Source organism: Macaca fascicularis, chromosome 6, assembly GCF_037993035.2.
Source record: "Macaca fascicularis isolate 582-1 chromosome 6, T2T-MFA8v1.1".
NCBI classification, from domain to species: Eukaryota; Metazoa; Chordata; class Mammalia; order Primates; family Cercopithecidae; genus Macaca; species Macaca fascicularis.
Window position 1 is genome coordinate 156465397 of NC_088380.1, and position 21713 is coordinate 156487109.

The window sequence follows — 21713 nt, forward strand, 5'->3', positions numbered from 1 at the left end:
GCACGAACCAAGGGCTCCTCGGCAGCCAACACTCAGAATTAAATAGAGGCCCAGCCCTAAAGTTCGGTGATTCCGGCAGGAGCACAGGTATCCAATAATATCGGCGTCAGCATTCCCACCGGGTGGCCTAAATGCCGGCTCCTGTTTTCCGGATGACGGGCCAGCGGAGAAGGTGGCTTAACGAGAGGCCGCGGGAGGTTGGGTGCCGGCACGTAGCTAAACTCCGCCTGCAATGCTTCGGGTTGGCTGCCAGCCAGGGCACGGTTCCGATCCGGCCGGGACTGACTCCGGGAGCAGCGAACGGAAAACAACCTGGCTCCAGAAAGACAATTAACAAAGGCTGGGGACCAGCCACCCCCTCGCGGCGCACGCACGCAGGCAGCAGCGTGGGCATAGCTGCGCCCGCCAGCGCCCTCGGTGGGCAGAGCCGCGCGAAGCGGCGCGGTTGCGGGTAGCTGGGCGACGCACCCCTCCCGCCCCAGCTGCTCTGTCTCCCGGGCGGCCAAGCTCCGTGTGTGAGCGCCGGCAGGCACCTTGCGCGCGCGGGTGAGTCCGCCGGGCGACTGGGGCCTGGTCAAGCAGGATGGGGCTGGGGAGGGGTGCAGGAAACAGCTGCTGGTAGGATCAGAAAAGGGAGGTGGGTCAGAGAAAGGCAGGATGCGACGACCTCCTGGGTCCCAACTTGCTTGGTAACTAGCTTTGTGTCTTGAGCCTTATGGGAATGTAAGCCACCTGGTCCATGTGGCCTACCTTAGTCGTTTTACAGGTGGGAAACTGAGGCCCAGGGAGGTAAGCTGGCCAGGAAAAACATTATTATTCTTTGTTCCTGTTTCTCTCTGCCTTCTTCCGTGCGGGATTTGAGACAGCTTTCAGTAAGAATGCATACATTGTAACAGTGGAAAACTACAAACAATGGTAAAGAATCCTTGCCAAGCAAAATAAAATTTTGAATAGACAGTCAAGGCCAGGAAAAAAGAGAACAGAAATCCGTGATCCATAGGTGAGGTGACTTGGCTAAGGTCCCTCAGAAAAGTGGTGACAAAGCTGGGACTAGAAGTCAGAACGTCCGGCTTCTGAACGCCAGAAACTTACAGTGGGGAAGCGGACAGCCTGCCCAGGCACTGGTTCTTAACCTTCTGGGAGTCCCTGACCCCTTAGAGATCTGTGTCCACTCCCCGTAGAAGGGTTCACAGAAGGCCTTGTACGCAGTTTGAGATTTGACATGAATTCCTGCAGGCTGGCACCCAGGCACGGTGGTTTCAGAGCACTTTCTTTGCTCCTTTGAAGGGAGGCAGCTGGTGGAGGAGTACTTGCCGTGCGTCCAGACAGCTAGCTGTGTGATCCAGGAAGCAAAGTTTAACCTCTTCAAGGCACAGTTTTATGTGTAGACTGGGGATAAGAGTATCTGCTTCATCCTCCAGGTTATTGTCAGACTTAAGAATGAAAGTAAAGGCCAGTGCCTGACATAATATATGGTCAATAAAAGTGCTGAAGATTATGGGGTGACTATAGTTTACAATAATCTGTTGTATATTTCAAAATAGCTAGAAGAGAATAATTTGAATGGTTCCAGCATAAAGAAAAGACAAATATTTAAAGTGATAGCTATCCCAAGTACACTGATTTGATCTTTATAAATATATTAAAGTATCACAGGTACCCTGAAACTATGTACATCTGTTATTAATTATTATTTATGCATTAATTTTTAAAAAAGTGATGACACACAAAACCCAGTGAATCAAAACTGTGCTAGTTAGGAAAGGGTGATGACCTGGAAGAAATTGGGTTGTATCTGAAATAAAATACAATTAAAAAAATTATAAACATGAAAAAGTAAAGTCAGCCCTATTATGACTTGTAGACCACACCACATACCTTCGTGATGGTATCCTAAATAAGGGTGCGGCAAGACACTACCCTCAATATTTGACTCCAAGTCAAAAGCTGAAAGTAGAAACTACCAGATACTGGAACAAGGAGTGTTTATTGGGCTTCACTGGCCTCTTTCAAATGGGGTCAACACCTATAGAGTTTTGTTTTGTTTTGTTTTGTTTTGTTTTTAGACGGAGTCTCGCTCTGTCTCCCAGGCTGGAGTGCAATGGCATGATCTTGGCTCACTGCAAACTCCACCTCCCAGGTTCAAGCAGTTCTCCTGCCTCAGCCTCCCAAGTAGCTGGGACTACAGGCACACGCCACTACGCCTGGTTAATTTTTTGTATTTTAGTAGAGACGAGATTTCACCGTGTTGCCCTGGCTGGTTGCAAACTCCTGAGCTCAGGCAATCCACCCACCTTGGCCTCCCAAAGTGCTGGGATTACAGGCGCGAGCCACAGTGCCTGGCCTATAGAGTTTGTTTTTAAATGAGAAGAAAGAGGACGTAAACTGGGACCTGAGCAGCACCCACCCTTGCCCAGCAATAGAGCCTCAGCTGAATTTCTGCCAGGGAATAGGAGTTGCTGGCAGTTGGCTCACATCCCTCTTGGATCAGCAGATCACTGTGGTAAACAGTGCCTTGGTTGATTCTGCCCTAGATCAAATAAATGGCTTTTTATTTAACTAATGAGGTAGGGAATGTGTTTTCGTGTGCTGTAACAGAAGCAAAATGGCCTTTGTAGAGCTTGACGGTCCAAAGCCTATTGCTTGTTTATTGATAGGCTAAATAATTTGTTTATTTATTTGTTTATTTCGAGACAGGGCCTCCTTGCTCTGTCACCCAGGCTGAGTGCAGTGGTGCAGTCACAGCTCACTGCAGCCTCAACCGCCCAGGTTCAAGCAGTCCTCCTGCCTCAGCCTTCTGAGTAGCTGGGACTACAGGCATATGCCACCATACCTGGCTAATTTTTTACATTTTGTAGACACAGGGTCTTGCTATATTGCCCACGCTGGTCATGAACTCCTGGATGCCAGTAATCCTCCCACCTCAGCCTCCCAAAGTGCTGGGATTACAGGTGCAAGCCACTGCACCCAGAGAATTTTATAATTCAAATAATTGTTATTATTTTCTTAATTCCCTAATACTGGAAGGCTCGAGAACTTTAAATCTATGGATCCAAACTTGTGATGACAGAGCCTGGGCAGACCCACTTATCTATAAAAATGACTGCTTTAAAAAAGATACTGTGTTGTCTCCCTCCTCTTTTGAAAGAACTTTTTAGACCTTCCAAACAGAGCTGGGGAAATAAGGCTAAGGACAAATAGTTGCTATTTGATTTGAGTTAAGACACATGTCCTCTCCATGTATTTATAAAGGGGAGGTTTTCCTCCAAGAAGGAGAGAGAGAGAATGTGTATGGGCCAAGGGGATGTCTGTTGCTCTCTTTCCGCCTCAATTGCAATCATTTATTTCTCAACACAGAGAATTCCTTTTCTGTAAGCACAGTGACTTGGAAAATTCCTTCCCTTCTTGGCTCTGTGGCTCTATTTTGTTTCACAGTAGTTTCTAAAATATTAGAATGTTTTTTCTAATTTGACTATGAACTCTTCTTTATATGTTTCTTTTTCTTTTTTTTTTTTTTTCTTTTCTTTTTTTTTTGAGATGGAGTCTTGCTCTGTTGCGCAGACTGGAGTGCAATGGCATGATCTCTGCTCGTAATAACCTCCACCTCCTGGGTTCAAATGATTCTCCTGCCTCAGCCTCCTGAGTAGCTGGGATTGTAGCTGGGATTACAGGCATGTGCCACCACATCTGGCTAATTTTTGTATTTTTAGTAGAGACAGGGTTTCACCATGTTGGCCAGGCTGGTCTTGAACTCCTGATCTCAGGTGATCTGCCTGCCTTGGCCTCCCAAAGTGCTGAGATTACAGGCATGAGCCACCATGCCTGGTCTTCTTTACATGTTTCTATATTGTTTACCTAGATATATAATGAGCAAGAGCCTCTTTCATTGTTTAAACAATTTTTTTTTTTTTTTTTTTTTTTGAGACGGAGTCTCGCTCTGTCGCCCAGGCTGGAGTGCAGTGGCGGGATCTCAGCTCACTGCAAGCTCCGCCCCCCGGGTTTACGCCATTCTCCTGCCTCAGCCTCCGGAGTAGCTGGGACTACAGGCGCCCGCCACCTCGCCCAGCTAGTTTTTTGTATTGTTTAAACAATTTTTTAAAAATGTTGTCCAAAGAATATATATGGGTGGCAAATAACCACTTGAAAAGATATTCAAGATCATTACTCATTAGGGAAATGCACATTAAAACCACAGTGAAATATCACTTCATAACTATTAGGATGGATACAATGAAAAGATTGGCTCTACCAAATGTTGACCAGAAGGTAGAGGAACTGGAACTCTTATATACCACTGGTTGCAATGTAAAATGGTATAACCACTTTAAAAAAGACCTTAAATACAGGCTTAACTTATAAAGTTAAATATACACTTATGTTATCCAGAAACTTCACTCGTAGGTCCAGCTTTATTGTAGTAGTGAAACAGGAAACAAACAGGTGTTTATTCAGTGTATGAAGAGACAAATTGTGGTATATCCATATAACAGAATTTTGCTAAGCAATGGAAAGTAATGATATATTGATACATGCTTCCATGTGAATGGTTCTCAAAATAATTTTTCTGAGAGAAAGAAGCCCCAGGCAAAAAACACCACAGTGTGTACTACTACATAGTACATACTGTATTATTTATTTAGAGATGGAGTCTTGCTCTGTTGCCCAGGCTGGAGTACAGTGGCGTGATCTCGGCTCACTACAACCTCCACCCCATGGGTTCTAGCGAGTCTCCTGCCTCAGCCTCCCAAGTAGCTGGGGTTACAGGCGTGTGCCACTATGCCCAGCTAATTTTTGTATTTTTAGTAGAGACAGGGTTTCACCATGTTGACCTGGCTGGTCTCGAACTGCTGACCTCAAGTGATCCGCTTGCCTTGGCCTTCCAAAGTGCTGGAATTACAAGTGTGAGCCACTGTGCCTGGCCTGTATTTTTCATTTTATATAAAATTCAAAGGGAGTTGATATTCCATACCTGACCTCAAACTTTTTGATGGCTTGCAAGAAGAACCAAGAGTCATGTACAATCATATCAGTCTAACTCCAGTTGCAACAATGTCATTGACAATATGATCTTTATTCTGCCAGTGTTTGCCCATGTCATTCATTCATTAATTCAATTAATTGAGCACCAACTATATGCTAGATCTACAGTGAACACTAGGTAATGCACATGATCCCTGCCTTCATGGAGTTTACATTATATTGAATGAAACTCTGAGTAATAAAACAAATAGAATAAACAAAACAATTATCACGGGAAAGGAGTGGTTCTTTGAAGGATGATGAAAGTCAGGGGTAGACTTGTCTGGGTTTCAAGCAGAGAAGTAAAGTGACCAATTTCATGTTTTTTTGTTTTTTGTTTTTGTTTTTGAAATGGAGTCTTGCTCTGTTGCTCAGGCTGTGCAGTGGCACTATCTCAGCTCACTACAACTTCCGCCTCCCAGGTTCAAGTGATTCTCCTGCCTCAGCCTCCCGAACTGGGACTATAGGCATGCACCACCATGCCTGGCTAATTTTCTTTTTCTTTTTTTTTTTTTTTTTTTTGAGACAGAGTTTCCCTCTTGCTGCCCAGGCTGGAGTGCAGTGGCAAGATCTCAGCTTGCTGCAACCTCTACCTCCCAGGTTCAAGTGATTCTCCTACTTCAGCCTCCCAAGTAGCTGGGATTACAGGAACTCACTATCACGCCCGACTAATTTTTGTATTTTTAGTAGAGTCAGAGTTTCACCATGTTGGCCAGGCTAGTCTCGAACCCCTGAGCTTGGGTGATCCTCCCGTCTTGGCCTCCCAAAGTGCTGGGATTACAGGTGTGAGCCACCACGCCCGGCCGCCTGGCTAATTTAATTTTTTTTTTTTTTAGTGGAGGTGGGGTGTCACTGTGTTTCCCAGGCTGGTCTCCACCTCCTGAGCTCAAGCAGTCCTCCCACCTTAGCCTCACAAACTGTTGGGATTACAGGTGTGATCCACTGTGCCCAACCTACGTCATGTTTTAATTTAAATAGTTTCTCTGCTTTTAGTGGAGTGAAACCTGGAACAAATAACCAGATATTTTAAATACCGTATCCTAATTGTAGACCCACTTTTTCCTGATCTTTGTATTTCTGGAATCCTGCAAAATGCTTGTCATGTAGTAGCTGCTCCAAATACTTGTTGAATGAATGTGTGAATGCCCAAATCCCTCTGTGCCAGTGTGAACAGAAGAGAGAGAAGAGAATTAACTCAGTTTTATTCTATTCTAGAGTCAGAAGCAGCAGCTTGCTGCAGAAGTATTAACTGCAGATCATTCAACTTTTTTTTTTTTTTTTTTTTTGAGCCTGTAGCCCAGGCTGGAGTGCAGTGACACAATCTTCGCTCACAGCAATCTCCACCTCCCAGGTTCAAGTAATTCTCCTACCTCAGCCCCCTGAGTGGCTGGGATTACACCACCATGCCTGGCTAATTGTTGTATTTTTAGTAGAGATGGGGTTTCACCATGTTGGTCAGGCTGGTCTCAAACTCCTGACCTCAAGATCCACCCACCTTGGCCTCCCAAAGTGTTGGGATTACAGGTGTGAGGCACCACGTCTGGCCTGGCTATTTTATTCTTGTTGCCCAGGCTGGAGTGCAGTGGTGTTATCTTGGCTCTTGGCTTACTGCAACCTCTGCCTCCCAGGTGGAGAATGGCTCCCACCTCAGACTCCAGAATAGCTGGGACTACAGATGTGTACCACCATACCCGGCTAATTTTTTTTTGTATTTTTTATAGAGGTGGGGTTTCTCCATGTTGCCCAGTATGATCTCAAACTTCTGAGCTAAAGTGATCCTCCTGCTTCGTCCTCCCAAAGTTTTGGGGTTATGGTTGTGTTCTGTAATTTAATTGAGGTGGTGGCTACACAAATCTACACGTAATAAAATGGAATAGAACAATCAAACACAAACATGTGTTATACCAATGCCCATTTCCTGGTTTTGATGTTGTGCTATATTTAAATAAGATGTAACCACTGGGGAAACATGGGTGAATGGTACAGAAGACCTCTTTTAGTTCTTTTTTTCTTTTTTGAGACAGTGTCTCTCTCTGATGCCCAGGCTGCAGTGGCACAATCATGGCCATGCCGTGCATGGCTCTCTGTGGCCTCAACCTCCTGGGCTCAAAACAATCCTCTTGCCTCAGCCTCCTGAGGAGCTAGGACCTTTGTATTCCATGTCAAAAAAAAAAAAAAAGTTGAATGTTCTAGAGTTAATACTTCTTCAGCAAGCTACTGCATCTGCCCAGGCTGGTCTCAAACTCCTGAGCTCAGTCAGTCCCCCCACCTTGGCCTCCCAAAGTGTGAGGATTACAGGCGTGAGCCGCCGTGCTCGGCCAGCCTTTGTCTTTTTTTAAGAGATGGGGTCTCTCTCTGTTGCCCAGGCTGGAGTGCAGTAGTGGCTTCATAGCTCATTGCAGCCTTGAACTCCTGGACTCAAGTGATCCTCCCTCCTCAGCTTCCTGAGTAGCTGGGATGATAGTTGTGAGACCATTTGCCTGGCTTCTCCCAGGCTTTTAAGCTGCATTTGTCCTGAGACTATTTCTAAGATATTGGATAACTTAAGCTATACAGACAGTCCCCGACTTATGATGATTCAACTTTATGAATTTTTGACTGTAAAATGGTGCAAAAGTGATACACATTCAATAGAAACTGTACTTTGAGTACCCATGCAACTATTCTATGTTTCACTTTCAATACTGTATTCAATTAATTACTCTAGATATTGAATACTTTGTTATAAAACAGATTTTTGTATTAGATGATTTTGGGCAACTGTAGGCTAACATAAGTGTTCTAAGCACGTTTGAAGTAATCTAGGCTAAGCTATGATGTTCACGAGGCGTCAGGTATATTCTATGCATTTTTTACTTATATAATTTTCAACTTATAATGGGTTTATCAGGACATAACCTCATTGTAAGTTGAAGAGCATCTGTATAATATTTTGCTTTTAAATTTTTATTTTGAAATAATTCTAGATCAAGGTGAGGTTGCAACAATAGCACAGGGAGGTCCTCTGTACTGTTCATACTGTTCACCCATGTTTCCCCAATGGTTACATCTTATTTAAATATAGCACAACATCAAAACCAGGAAATGGGCATTGGTATAATATGTGTGTTTGTGTTTGATTGTTCTATTCCATTTTATCATGTGTAGATTTGTGTAATCACCACCTCAAATTAAATTACAGAATATTCTGTTGTAGGCAATAGCACTGTCACCACAAAGTTCTCTCTGTTGCTGTTCTTTTATACTCACACCCACCTGCTGTCCATCAGCATCTCTAACCAGACAGCCACGCATCTGTTCTCTATCTATACAATTTTCTTTGTTACTAAATGGAATCACACAGTATGTGACCTTTAAAGATTGGCTTTTTTTCACATAGCATCATGCCCTCTAGAGCCATCCAAGTTGTTGTTGTATCAGCAGTTCGTTCCTTTTCATTTCTGAGTATTCAGTGGCATGCATGTACCACTGTTTGTTTAACCATCATCTATTAAATGAAATTTTGGTTGTTTCCAGTTTTTGAAAATTACAAATAAAGTTTCTATGAACACTTACATACAGGTTTTTGTACATAAGTTCTCTTGCTGTGGGTTAGATGTCCAGACGTGCAATTGCTGAGTTGTACAGAAAATGTATGTTTTATTTTTGAAGAAACTGACAAACTGTTTTCCAGAGTGGCTGTACCATTTTACATTTTCTTGGTTTTTTTGTTTGTTTGTTTTTGTTTTTGTTTTTTTGAGGTGGAGTCTCGCTCTGTCATCCAGGCTGGAGTGTAGTGGCACAATCTCAGCTTACCACAACCCCTGCCTCCCGGGTTCAAGCAATTCTTCTGCCTCAGCCTCCCAAGTAGCTGGGATTACAGGCGCCCACCACCAAGCCTGGCTAATTTTTATATTTTTAGTAGAGATGGAGTTTTGCCATGTTGGTCAGGCTGGTCTCGAACTGCTGACCTCAGGGGATCCACCCGCCTCAGCCTTCCAAAGTGCTGGGATTACAGGCGTGAGCCACTGTACCCAGGCATTTTATATTTTCACCAGCAGTGTATGAGAGATCCAATTTCTCCATATTCTTGCCAGCATTTGATATTCTATAAAATTGTTTTAGTAACAGCTTTATTGAGCTATAATTCATATCATATAATTTGCCCATTTAAATCAAATGTACAAATCAATGGTTTCTAGTATATTCACAGACTTGTGCAACCATCTCCACAATCAGTTTAGAACATTTTCATCATTTCCCCAGAAAACCTTGCACCCTTCAGCTCCAAACTCCCAATTCTCCATCCCCTCAGCCTTAGGCAACTGCCAATCTTTCTATCTGTTTCTATAGATTTGCTTATTCTGGTCATTTCGTATAAATGCAATAATAAAATACTTGGCCCTTTGTGATTGCCTTTTTTCACTAAGCATAATGTTTTTAAGATTCATTTATGTTGTAGGACATATCGATACAATTGATCCTTGAGCAACATGGGGGTTGGGGCACCAACCTGTGCAGTGGAAAATCCACCTATAACTTCTGACTCACCAAAAACTTAACTACTGATGGCCCACTGTTCACTGGAAGCCTTACTGATAATATAAACAGTTGATTCACACATATTTTATATGTTATCTGTATCATATACTATATTCTTAAAGTAAGCTAGAGAAAAGAAAATGTTATTTAAAAAATCATGGCGAAGAGAAAATATGTTTACTATTGACTAAGTGGAAGTGCATCATCATAAAGGTTTTCATCCTTGTGGGCTTTGTGTTGAGTAGGTTGAGGAGGAGGAGGGGTCGGCCTTGCTGTCTCAGGGTTGGCAGAGGCAGGAGAAATTCTGTGTGTAAGTGGATCCATGCGGTCAAACCCATGCTGTTCAAGGGTCGATTGTACTTCATTTCTTTTATTGCTGAATAATATAGATATTTTTCCTTTAAACAATTATTAGTTTATTTTTCATGCTATTTTAAATGGATATATAATAGTTGGGGAGTATACGTGGTATTTTGATACCTGTATACAATGTGTAATGATCAAATAAGGGTATGATGTTTTTAAAGAAATAACAATGTGGTTTTTTCCATTACACAGGCTATAATCTAAGGGATAACACATGCTGCTACAGAGAGGTTTGGCCAGACCTGCTAGGAGGTCTAGACTACAATTAACCTAAGTGCAAATTAATGCTATTTTAAGTCTTTAGTAGTTCTCTGTAAAGTATTTCTCATAATTTTATTTATTTAGCAACAGTTTTGAGTTGTGGCACCTGAATAGCTTTCCTGAAATTCTATGGGGATCTTTCTAGAGAAGCTGCACAGGTAGTGAATGTTGCAGTTCAAGCCAGGGACAAATCAGCAGATTACGGGGTGTGTTCAGGAGCTAGAATAGAGCTGTGCATCAGACAGATTTGTTCCAGGATCTTTCTGGGCCTTTGCCCTCTGTACATCCCTACCCTCCCCAAACACCCATTTATGTACTCTCCAATCCATGGGACAATGCTTTCGGCCTGAGACAGAAACTTCAACAACTACTAATACAGCCACAGGAACCTTTTATGTAGCAAATAGTGTTAATCACTGGCATAGTGAGGCACAGAGGAGAATACAAGATGAATAGGTGCTCATCTTGCCTCCAAGAGCTTAGTGTCTAGCCGGGAAAATGAGCACCCTGAATATAAGGTTACACAGGATCTGTGCCATTTTAAATATTATGAAGTATTTTAACCATCCAGAAAATAACAAAGCACAAAACAACAAATACCCATGTACTTACCTCCTAGCTTTAACATTTTTGCCATGTTTCCTTTGTACTTTTTTTTAAACAAATAAAGCATCTCAGCTACTCAGCAATAAAAAGGAACTACAACTATTGATACCCACAATATACATGAATCTCCAGGGAATTATGCTGATTGAATAAAGCCAATCCTAAAAGATTACATACTGTGTGATTCCATTTACATGCATTTCGGGAAAGGACACAATTATAGAAATGGAGAACAGATTTGTGGTTGCCAAGGGTGAGGATGGGATGGGGACTGGAGCGAATTAGGTGAAAAGGCAACATGAGGGACGTTGTGTAACAATTGTGTATCTTACTGTATTCACAGTTTTTTGTTTTTTGTTTTTTTGAGACAGGGTCTCGCTCTGTCACCCAAGCTAGAGGGCAGTGGGGCAATCTTGGCTTACTGCAACTTCCACCTCCTGGGCTCAAGGAATCCTCCTACCTCGGCCTCCTGAGTAGCTGGGACCACAGGCATGTACCACCATGCCTGCCTAATGAAAAAAAATTTTTTTTTTTGTTAGACGAAGTCTCACTATGTTGCCCAGGCTGGTCTTGAACTCCTGGGCTCAAATAAGCCTCTCGCCTTGGCCTCCCAAAGTTCTGGGATTACAGACATGAGCCACTGTGCCCAGGCATATTTGGTACTTGTAAAACATTATACAGGTCTCTATTTTTTGTCCTAGTGCTTTCGTCTTTCCCCATTTCTGTTTTGGCCTGTGTCTGACTGGTTGGTTATCTGATACTCTTGGGGTCTACTCCTGCTCTTGTTGTTTCTGCTGGTTCTCAGTCACAGGGGCATTCTTACAATTTTGTATTGTAAACTCATCTTCAGGACATGGTTATCTGTGGCCTAGGTTCAAGACGGGTCCTTCTGGAAACATTTTATTTTGTTATGGCCACTCAGAATCCAGGATTTCTTTTTGTATAAATTTCTTAGCTTTGGACCACCTGGACCACATGTATACCATTGATTTGGACTTAAACCCAGTGAAGGCAGATGTGTTGTTATGAATTTATGTTATGGAGACCTTTTCTCCTCACCCAGAATCCAATTCCTCACCCAGAACTGGGATGAACTGTCTTTGTCATCTTCTGTGTGGATGGCTGCATGTTGTTGGTTTTTTTTTTTCCTGATCCACCATTTCACAGAAGTCCTTGTGGTAGGGGGTCTCAGTTCTGTGACGGAGCTTGTCTCCTGTTCCTACCTGGCCCTAAAGCCCAAGTCTCTGGTTCACTGAGTTTCAAATGATGTCTTCCCTACCCACCCCTCTACTTTGGGCCACAGCTGCATCAGGTCAGCTGCTCCCCATCCTGGTTTTCAACTCCCTGTTTGAGGGCCCTAGTGATTTCTTTTCGTCTCTTACATGATCTGTCATGCAGTTAAAAAGTTTATTTAAAAGTTTATTATAGCTGATCTAGCATTCCTAAGTGTTTTGTGGTAGGAAAGTTTTTCAGATCATCTTGTCCATGGTATTGCCCTTGACACATTATTATTATTATTATTATTATTATTATTATTATTATTATTATTTTGAGATGGAGTCTTGCTCTGTCACCCAGGCTAGAGTGCAGTGGTGCAATCTCGGCTCACTGCAACCTCCACCTCCTGGGTTCAAGCGATTCTCTTGCCTCAGCCTCCCGAGTAGCTGGGATTACAGGTGTGCATCACCACACCCAGCTAATTTTTGTATTTTGAGTAAAGATGCATTTTTACCATGTTGGCCAGGCTGGTCTCTAACTCCCGACCTCAGGTGATTCGCCCACGTTGGCCTCCCAAAGTGCTGGGATTACAGGCATGAGCCACTGCACCTTGGCCCTTGATACTTTAAAAGTGAGAGATAAAGGACTGTAGGAGTTTCAGAGAAGAAAAGTGCAGCTGGTGGGAGTGAGAAATGAGGGGAGGATCAAGAGTGGCTTTAGAGAAATGAATATTGGGGGATAGGAACACAGGAGGGAGCATGGCAGGTACAAAAGCAGGAAATGCCAATGCAAGTATGGAGAAGAGCGCTCAACTCTCTTTCCACTGCAGTACCACCTGTGAAGAGGAAATATAGTTGGAGCCTGGAGTGCAGTCTGTGAAGGGGAAATGAGGTTGGAATCAGACCACTGAGCAGCAGGAAGCTACTAAAGTCTTACAGCAGGGCACACCATGTTCACACGCGTTGTTTCAGGGAGTTTAACCTGGAAGCGAGTCCAGAAAGAATGGGTGTGGTGGTGGCAGGAGAGGAGTGTGGATTAGGAAGGATGACTCTGGGGGCTGTAGAAATAGCCCAGGCGATGGGTAGTAAGGCCTGAATGGGGTAGCTGGTAGGATGGGGTGTAGGGGGACCACTGGGAGAGGGTGAAAGAGATTCAACTGCACTAGATAAAGAAATCTAGGTCAAGAGCTGAATTGGAAATAGAAGAAAAGCCAGGCAAGCACATTGTCTGAGTCCTGGGAAATGAATTTAAAATGTCAAGAATTATCTATTTTGAAACTTTTTTTTTGAAACAGAGTCTTGCCCTGTTGCCCAGGCTGGAGTGCAGTGGTGTGATCTTGGCTCACTGCAACCTCTGCCTCCCGGGTTCAAGTGATTCTTCTGCCTCAGCATATCTGAGTAGCTGCGACTACAGGTGCGCCTGCCACCACACCTGGCTAATTTTTATATTTTTAATAGGGACGGGGTTTCACCATGTTGGCCAGGCTGGTCTTGAACTCCTGACCTCAGGTGATCTGCCCACCTTGGCCTCCCAAAGTGCTGGGATGACAGGCGTGAGCCACTGCCTAAAATGTCAAGAATTATCAAAGCTGTTATATACCTTTCAATATTGTGCAAGTACTGCCTACAAATGCTAATAAACAGTTCATCTGGACTCTGTTTGCAGCTTAAGATGTTTTTAGGCCTCTTGATGAGAAATTGTCATTGAATTAGAGACAGCATGTCCCAATAGTTCTTCCCGGAAGTGAGTGGGGATGGTTTTGCTTTTCCCAGAACCTGCTGACATGGCCAAGCATGGAGCCGACGAGCTGTCCTGCAGGTCAGGGAGTCTGGATGGGGAAGGTAGGGCCTCCGAGGACAGATCGCTGCTTCGTCAGAGGTTGGCTGTCCAGGAGCTCATCGACACTGAGGTCTCCTACTTGCACATGCTCCAGCTCTGTGCCTCTGACATCAGGAGCCGCCTCCAGCAGGTACTTGGGTGGGGTCACATACAACCTGTCTCTATGGGGGCAAATGTGGGTCCCAGCTTCTGAGATTTCCCATCCATTCCTGGGGCAAGCTTGATAGAAGGGAAGCATTGTGGATGTGAAGTACAGACCTGGATGTAAGCCCCAGTGCTTCCATTTATTGGCTGTGCAACCTTCAGCAAGGTCTTGCATGGCTTAGAATCTTAGCGTATTCCTCGGCTAACTGGGGAGCGGAATAATCACTGGGAGAACTATGTGAGCTAATGAACAAGCCCTTTTCAAGTTTGGAACAGATTGCTTAAACTGACTCTTCTCTTCTTCTTCTTCTTCTTCTTCTTCTTCTTCTTCTTCTTCTTCTTCTTCTTCTTCTTCTTCTTCTTCTTCTTCTTCTTCTTCCTCTTCTTCTTCCTCTTCCTCTTCCTCTTCCTCTTCCTCTTCCTCTTCTTCTCCTTCTTCTCCTTCTCCTTCTTCTCCTTCTCCTTCTCCTTCTCCTCCTTCTCCTTCTCCTCCTTCTCCTTCTCCTCCTTCTTCTCCTCCTTCTCCTCCTCCTCCTCCTTCTCCTCCTCCTCCTCCTCCTCCTCCCCCTCCTCCTCCTCCCCCTCCCCCTCCCCCTCCTCCTCCTCCCCTCCTCCTCCTCCCCCTCCTCCTCCCCCTCCTCCTCCTCCCCCTCCTCCTCCTTCCCCTCCTCCTCCTTCCCCTCCTCCTCCTTCCTTCCTCCTTCCTCCTCCTCCTTCTTCTTCTTCTTCCTCTTCTTCCTCCTCTTCCTCCTCTTCCTCCTCTTCCTCCCCTTCTTCTTCCTCTTCTTCCTCTTCTTCTCCTTCTTCCTCTTCTCCTTCTTCCTCTTCTCCTTCTTCCTCTTCTTCTCCTCCTCCTCCTCCTCCTTCTTCTTCTTCTTTCTTCTTCTTCTTCTTCCTTTTCCTGCTTTCCCTTCAAGGGTCTCTTTATTCGATCTGCAAAGTCACTGTCAGCAACTTGGCCTGCCCCTCTATGGCTTCAAACAAGGAAATGCTTAAAAGTCAGGAAATGCATTTGGTGCCTTTCCTAGTACCAAAAATTGACTACAGCCTCTTTGGGCACCCTGAGATAAATCAATAGCATTTGCTTTTTCTTTACTTTTCTAACAGAATTCCGGAAGAAAATAGATCATATATATATTTATATTTATATTTATATATACACATTCATATATAGAGAGACCCTTCAACCAAGAAGAGGCAAATAACCCAGCATACCTCTGAGGTACCTCTTGGCCTGGTGCAGGAAGGCCAGGAGGCACCAACAATCTTGGGAATCACCTCTAGATGTGCAGTGCTGAGCTGGTGTGGCATGGATGGGGGGTCTGCAACAGCCCTCTCCCTCTAAGGAAGGTGGAGCTATGACAAACCAGGGGAGCCCTCACTCAAGCTTTCCACCCATCCTGAGATGCAAACTGTACCTGATGGAGCTTTGAAGCTAAAACCCAAAGTGTAGATACAAAAGGATTCCCTAATAGACCTCTAGGGGACTGACTCCTACCCACAGCCCCCAGGTCCCCCAAAGGCAGGTGTCATGGACACAGAGGCCTGCTCAGCCACAGGAGAGGGGCTGGGCTCTGTCCCCTCCTCAGGTCTCCAACCACAGCTCCTGCAGGCCCTCAGACAGGGGAACCCAAAAGGCCAGAGCAAGACTCGGGCTCGGATCACCCAGGAAAGTCCAAGGTAAACTTTTTTTTTTTTTTTTTTTAAGAGACAGGGTCTCACTACATTGCCCAGACTGGTCTCAAACTCCCAGGCTCAAGTGATCCTCCCATCTTACCCTCCCAAGTCAGCCTTCTGATTAGCTAGGATTACAAGCTCGTGCCACCACACCCAGTCATGACCTACATTCTAACTGTCTCATTTGCAGGGTGGTGACATGGAGAAATTATCACTGTGAGAGTTACTATTATAGTGCTTATTTTTTACATTTTCTTTTTCTGGTTTCAGAAATAATGCAGGCTCTTGCTTGCTACATTTCAAGCATCCCCTCGCATTTGAGGTCCATAAGGGCAAAGATTTTGTTTAGTTGAGTATATCCCAGTCTTGACAGATAAATACTGGACTTAAAAATAGTTTTTCTTCATTGAATGAAATACCAAAGTAGATAATGTAGAAAGTGAAGTGCTTCTTTTATTTTACCCTCCAGAAATTAGGATTTTTCTCTGTAGACATTAAACAAGCAAATACAGTCATGTGTCACTTAACACCAGGGATATGTGTTGAGAAATGCATAGTTAGGCAATTTCATCATGTGCAAACACCATAGAGTGCACTTATACAAACCTAGATAGGATAGCCTACTACACACATAGACTGGACGGTATGGCCTATTGTTCCTAGGCTATAAATCTGTTCAGCATGTCACTGTCCTGAATACTACAGGCAACTGCAAGACAATAGTATTTATGTATCTAAACACAGAAAAGGCACAGTAAAAATACAATATTATAATTCTATGAGATCACCCTGGTATATACAATCCATCATTGATTAAAATGTTATTATGCAGTGCATGACTCTGTATGTTGTTATTTATTTTAACAACAACAAGAGCAGACTCTAGATATTGTTCTGCCGTTAGCTTTCCCACTTGAGTGTGTGTCCAGCACATCCTTCACTGCTTGTGCATTTATATAGATGTCCTGCATCTTTTTAAACAGCGGTATAGCTTGGTTAATAGGGTCCAGAGAATGCATCTTGAGGTCATGGTGGTAGGTGCCAAGTATGTCAGAGCTGGAAAGAAGTCTAACTTCTCACCCTTAAATGACAGATGGGGAAACTGAGAGAAGACAGCTGGCAGCAGACCTAGGCTAAAACCCTGATTCAGCTTTCCTTCCACACTGAGTACTCCATCTGTTCCTCTCTTCTCGTAGAGTAATGAAAATACTCAATTTTTAACGTTTCAAAATCCTTGCAGAATGTCACTGGGGCAGCCAGTCTTCTCAAGAGTGATGGGAATGGTGTGAGTGTTCTGTCCTAATCTCGAAAGTCTGCAAATACACTCTGTGGAACTCTTAACCACCTCCCATGGCTTCTTTGTTCCTTCCAGTTGCCACAGGGAGATCTGGATGTCCTGTTCTCAAACATTGATGATATCATCAAGGTGAACAGCAGATTCCTTCATGATCTGCAGGACACAGCCTCCAAGAAAGAGGAACAAGTGCAGCTAGTTGGTAAGCAAAAAACCTAAGGAGCTGTCAGCCTTAGATTCTTGTGCAATTGTTCTCAGTGAGTGGTCACTGCTTAACTGTCTCCAGAGTTCCAGGGAAATGTAGCTCAATGGCAGTCTGTTTTGGGGATCTCCAAAACACAACCTATCAGAGCCAGCAGGGCCCTCAAATAACAACTAGTCCAGTCCCATTGCTTTATAGAGACTGAGCCCCAGAGACAGAGAGGAACATCCTCACAGTCACAGAATTGTTAGTGATGCAGCTAAATGTTTAGTCTATGTCTCCTTCACATTCTTTCATCCAACAGTTATTTACTGAGCATCTGCAGTGTGCAGGCAAAGCATCAGCAAGAGAGTCTGAGCTTCTGTTCTCATGGAATTGACAAGTTAGTGACAGAGACAAGTTAGTGACAGAGACAGACAAACAACAGAATTGTAGGTAATAATTTATAATTTTTTTTTTTTTTTTTGAGACGGAGTCTCGCTCTGTCGCCCAGGCTGAAGTGCAGTGGCCGGATCTCGGCTCACTACAAGCTCCGCCTCCTGGGTTTACGCCATTCTCCTGCCTCAGCCTCCCGAGTAGCTGGGACTACAGGCGCCCGCCACCTCGCCTGGCTAGTTTTTTGTATTTTTTTAGTAGAGACGGGGTTTCACCGTGTTAGCCAGGATGGTCTCGATCTCCTGACCTCGTGATCCGCCCGTCTCGGCCTCCCAAAGTGCTGGGATTACAGGCTTGAGCCACCGCGCCCGGCCCAATAATTTGTAATTTGAAGGCGATAAATAGTTGTGGTAACTTCTGGGTGTGAGGGAGGGCCTCTGGAGGAGTGAATATATGACCTGAGATCTGAGTATCAGGAAGGAACTAGCCTTGAGAATATCTGAAGGGAGAGTAGAGAGCATAGTTGTGCAAAGGCCCCGAGGCAAGGATGAGTCCATAACGTTTAAAGGACAGACGGAAGGTTGATGTGGCTCCAGGGAAATTAATGAGGGGAGACTGTCAGGGGATAAGATAGAAGAGGCGCACAAGGACCAGATCATGCACAATTTTATAGGTCATGGCAAGGAGTTTGAAGTTTATTCTAACTGTGATGGGGAGCCATTGGACAGTTTTGAGTGGGGAAGTGACATGGTTTGATTTATGTTTTTCTTTTCCTTTTTTTTTTGAAACGGAGTCTTGCTCTGTCGCCCAGGCTAGAGTGCAGTGGTGCAATCTTGGCTCACTGCAATCTCTGCCTCCTGGGTTCAAGTGATTCTCCTGCCTCAGCCTCCCAAGTAGCTGGGACTACAGGTGCCCGCCACCATGCCTGGCTACTTTTTGTATTGTTAGTAGAGATAGGGTTTCACCATGTTGGTCAGGCTGGCCTTGAACTCCTGACCTCTTGATCTGCCTGCCTTGGCCTTCCAAAGTGCTGGGATTATGGGCGTGAGCCACCACACCTGGCTGATTTATGTTTTTCAAAGATCTCTTTGGCTGTTGTGGACAATGGATTATGAGGGGGTGGTGAGAGTGGAAGCAGCGAGATCAGTTGTGGCCCAGATGAGAAATGAGGATAGTCTCTTTTGGTTTAATTTTTTTTTTTTTTTGAGATGGGATCTCACTCTATTGCCCAGGCTAGAGTGCAATGGAGCAATCATGACTCACTTGCAGCCTCCACCTTCCAGCCTCAAGGATCCTCCTGCCTCAGCCTCCTAAGGAGGATAGTCTTCTTATTCTGAAATGGTTAGGATAACCACAGCAGAAAGAAAGGAGGAGTGGGTGCAAACCTCATACCTGTCTCCTTCTGTCTCATCCCATCTGCTGCCAGGATTCCCATGGTGAGGGGTTTCCTAGTGGAGTCAGGAGATATAGGGGAATGGGTGGGTGCCAGATTCACTACAGTGGCAGAAAGGAGGAGGAGATGAAGGTACCCAGTGCTGTGGCCACCCAAATGCCCCTGGCTTTTATACCACCAATCTTCTAACCTTTCCCGAACATGAATGATGAGGATGGGGATTAAAAACAACAAACATGCAAAAAAAGCTTTGTGGGTTTTTTTTGTTTTTTTTGAGATGGAGTCTTGCTCTGTCACCCAGGTTGGAGTGCAATGACATGATCTCGGCTTACTGCAACCTCTGCCTCCCAGGTTCAAGCGATTCTCCTGCCTCAGCCTCCTGAGTAGCTGGGATTACAGGTGCCCGCCACCACACCCGGTTAATTTTTGTATTTTTAGTAGAGATGGGGTTTCACCATGTTGGCCAGGCTAGTCTCGAGCTCCTGACCTCCGGTGATCTGCCCGCCTTGGCCTCCCAAAGTGCTGGGATTACAGGCGTGAGCCACCGTGCTGACCTAAATACACAAACAAATCTTAAAAACCTACTTTCTGAGTGTTTACAAAACGCTAAGCACTGTTCTTATATACATATATTAATTCACTTCATCTCAAAATAACCCTGAAATGTAGATACCATTATCTCATTTTACAGTTGAGGAATCTTTGGCACAGAGAGAGGCAATAACCTGCTTAGTCATGCAGCTAGGGGCAGAGCCAGAATTTGAATGCAGGTAGTTGGCCCTGAGAGTCAGAGCTCTCAACTGCTACACTGAATTGCTTCTGCATGGTAGAAGGTGAGACTAAAGCCTGTGTATTGTGTGTTTATCATTCCTTTGAAAATACAGTTCTTTACTAAAATAGCAATGTGAGTGAGTTACTATTCCCTATAAATGATAAGGGAATGCAAAATTAAAGAACGAGATTTTTAAAAGTATCTGTAGGCCGGGCATGGTAACTCATACCTATAATCCCAGCACTTTGGGAAGCTAAGGCGGGTGAATCACCTGAGGTCAAGAGTTCAAGACCACCCTGGCCAACATGGTGAAACCCCATCTGTACTAAAAATACAAAAATTAGCCAGGTGTGGTGGCACACACTGGTAATCCCAGCTACGTGAGAGGCTGAGACACGAGAATTGCTTGAACCCGGGAGGCAGAAGTTGCAGGGAGCTGAGATCCTGCCAGTGCACTCCAGCCTGGGTGACAGAGTGAGACTCTGTCTCAAAAATAAAAAAATTTAAAAAGTACCTATAGATGTTCTCACAGGTACTTTCTCTTTTATCATTTGATCATTATTTCTGTTAATAATTAACACTTATTTGAATGGAAATTGATATAGCCCCAGGCTGAAAACAGTCTAAGGTCTAAGGACTTTGAGCTTGGGCTCTTCTATAGCTACATGTTTGAGATCTGATGAGGTTCCTTGTAAAGGTCTTCATTTCTCAATCTGCCTTCCTGCTGGACCCACAGAGCCAAAAGGCTACTTGTCTCCTGATCACACCTGGTGACATGTCCATGAGCTGCCCTCACTGCTTCACTGTAGGGTTTCCAGTTAAGATATGGGACATGTTTATGCTAAAAAATTATTCATTGTTTATCTAAAATTCAGATTTAACAGAATTAATCTGCAAATTTGGCAGTCCTGTTCCCTGGCCTTTACAGAGTCTGCAGAAAATACCCCTCTCATCCCTTGTCTCTTGTGGTTGCCAAAAAGAGGCCCAAATAACCCACATGGCTTTTCTTCTCCTCAGTGCAACTATGTGCTAGGTCAGGCTGCTCTGGCTCCTGCCCACTGTCTCTCTATTCCCCTTCTAGCTCCTAGGCCTTCCTATGCAAGGAGAGCCCTTTTCCCAGTAGGGCAGCAACAGCATTTTTTTTTTTTTTTTTCTCTGTCGCCCAGGCTGGAGTACAGTGGCGTGATCTTGGCTCGCTGCAACCTCTGCCTCCTACCCAGGAGCGATTCTCATGTCTCAGCCTACCAGGTAGCTGGGATTACAGGCGTGTGCCACCATGCCCAGCTAATTTTTGTATTTTCAGTAGAGACTGGGTTTCACCATGTTGGTCAGCCTGGTTGCAAACTCTTGGCCTAGCAACAGCATTTTGAAAGATTTTGGGGAGGCTGGGCATGGTGGCTCACGCCTACAATCCCAGCACTTTGGGAGACTGAGGCAGATAAATCACCTGAGGTCAGGAGTTCGAGATCAGCCTGGCCAACACAGTGAAACTCCATCTCTACTAAAAATACAAAAATTAGTTGGGCATGTTGGTGGGCACCTGTAATCCCAGCTACTTGGGAGGCTGTGGCAGGAGAATTGCTTGAATCCAGGAGGTGGAGGTTGCAGTGAGCCGAGATTGTGTCACTGCACTCCAGCCTGGGCAACAGAGCAAGACTGCATCTCAAAAAAAAAAAAAAAAAGAGAGAGAGAGAGAAATATAATGTTAGCTACAAATATTTAAAATTTTCAAGTAGCTACATTAAGAAAATTAAAGAAGCAACTGAAATTAATTTTAATGATATATTTTATTTAACTTAATAGATCCAAAATAATATTTCAACATGTAATCAGTATAAGCATTCATCATTCATTACTTTTGTTTTGTATGAAGTCTTTGAAATCCAGTATCTTTTACACTGACAGCACATCGCATTTGGGGTTCACCATATTTCAAATGCCTAATAGCCACGTGTGGCTGGTGACTACTGTATTTGAGCACTGCAGGTCTAGTGGTTATAGCAGAAGCTTTGGAATCTGACTAACA

General features: G+C 44.2%; 1 protein-coding gene across 6 annotated transcripts in view; it reads left to right on the plus strand.

The window, feature by feature from the left end:
• Positions 1-419: 419 nt before the first annotated feature.
• ARHGEF37 (Rho guanine nucleotide exchange factor 37) overlaps positions 420-21713 on the plus strand; it is a 52303-nt gene continuing 31009 nt past the window's right edge. For 4 of the 6 annotated variants that reach the window (XR_012414243.1, XR_012414242.1, XM_065546960.2 and 1 more), the window contains exons 1-3: positions 420-546; positions 13764-13960; positions 17024-17147. Coding sequence is in view for 2 of the 6 variants with exons in the window: in XM_065546960.2 (XP_065403032.1) it covers positions 13775-13960; positions 17024-17147 (310 nt within the window). In the remaining 4 variants the exon portion in view is untranslated. The remainder of the gene's footprint in view (positions 547-13763; positions 13961-17023; positions 17148-21713) is intronic. The other 2 variants (XM_073994566.1, XM_073994565.1) reach the window with 1 other exon arrangement.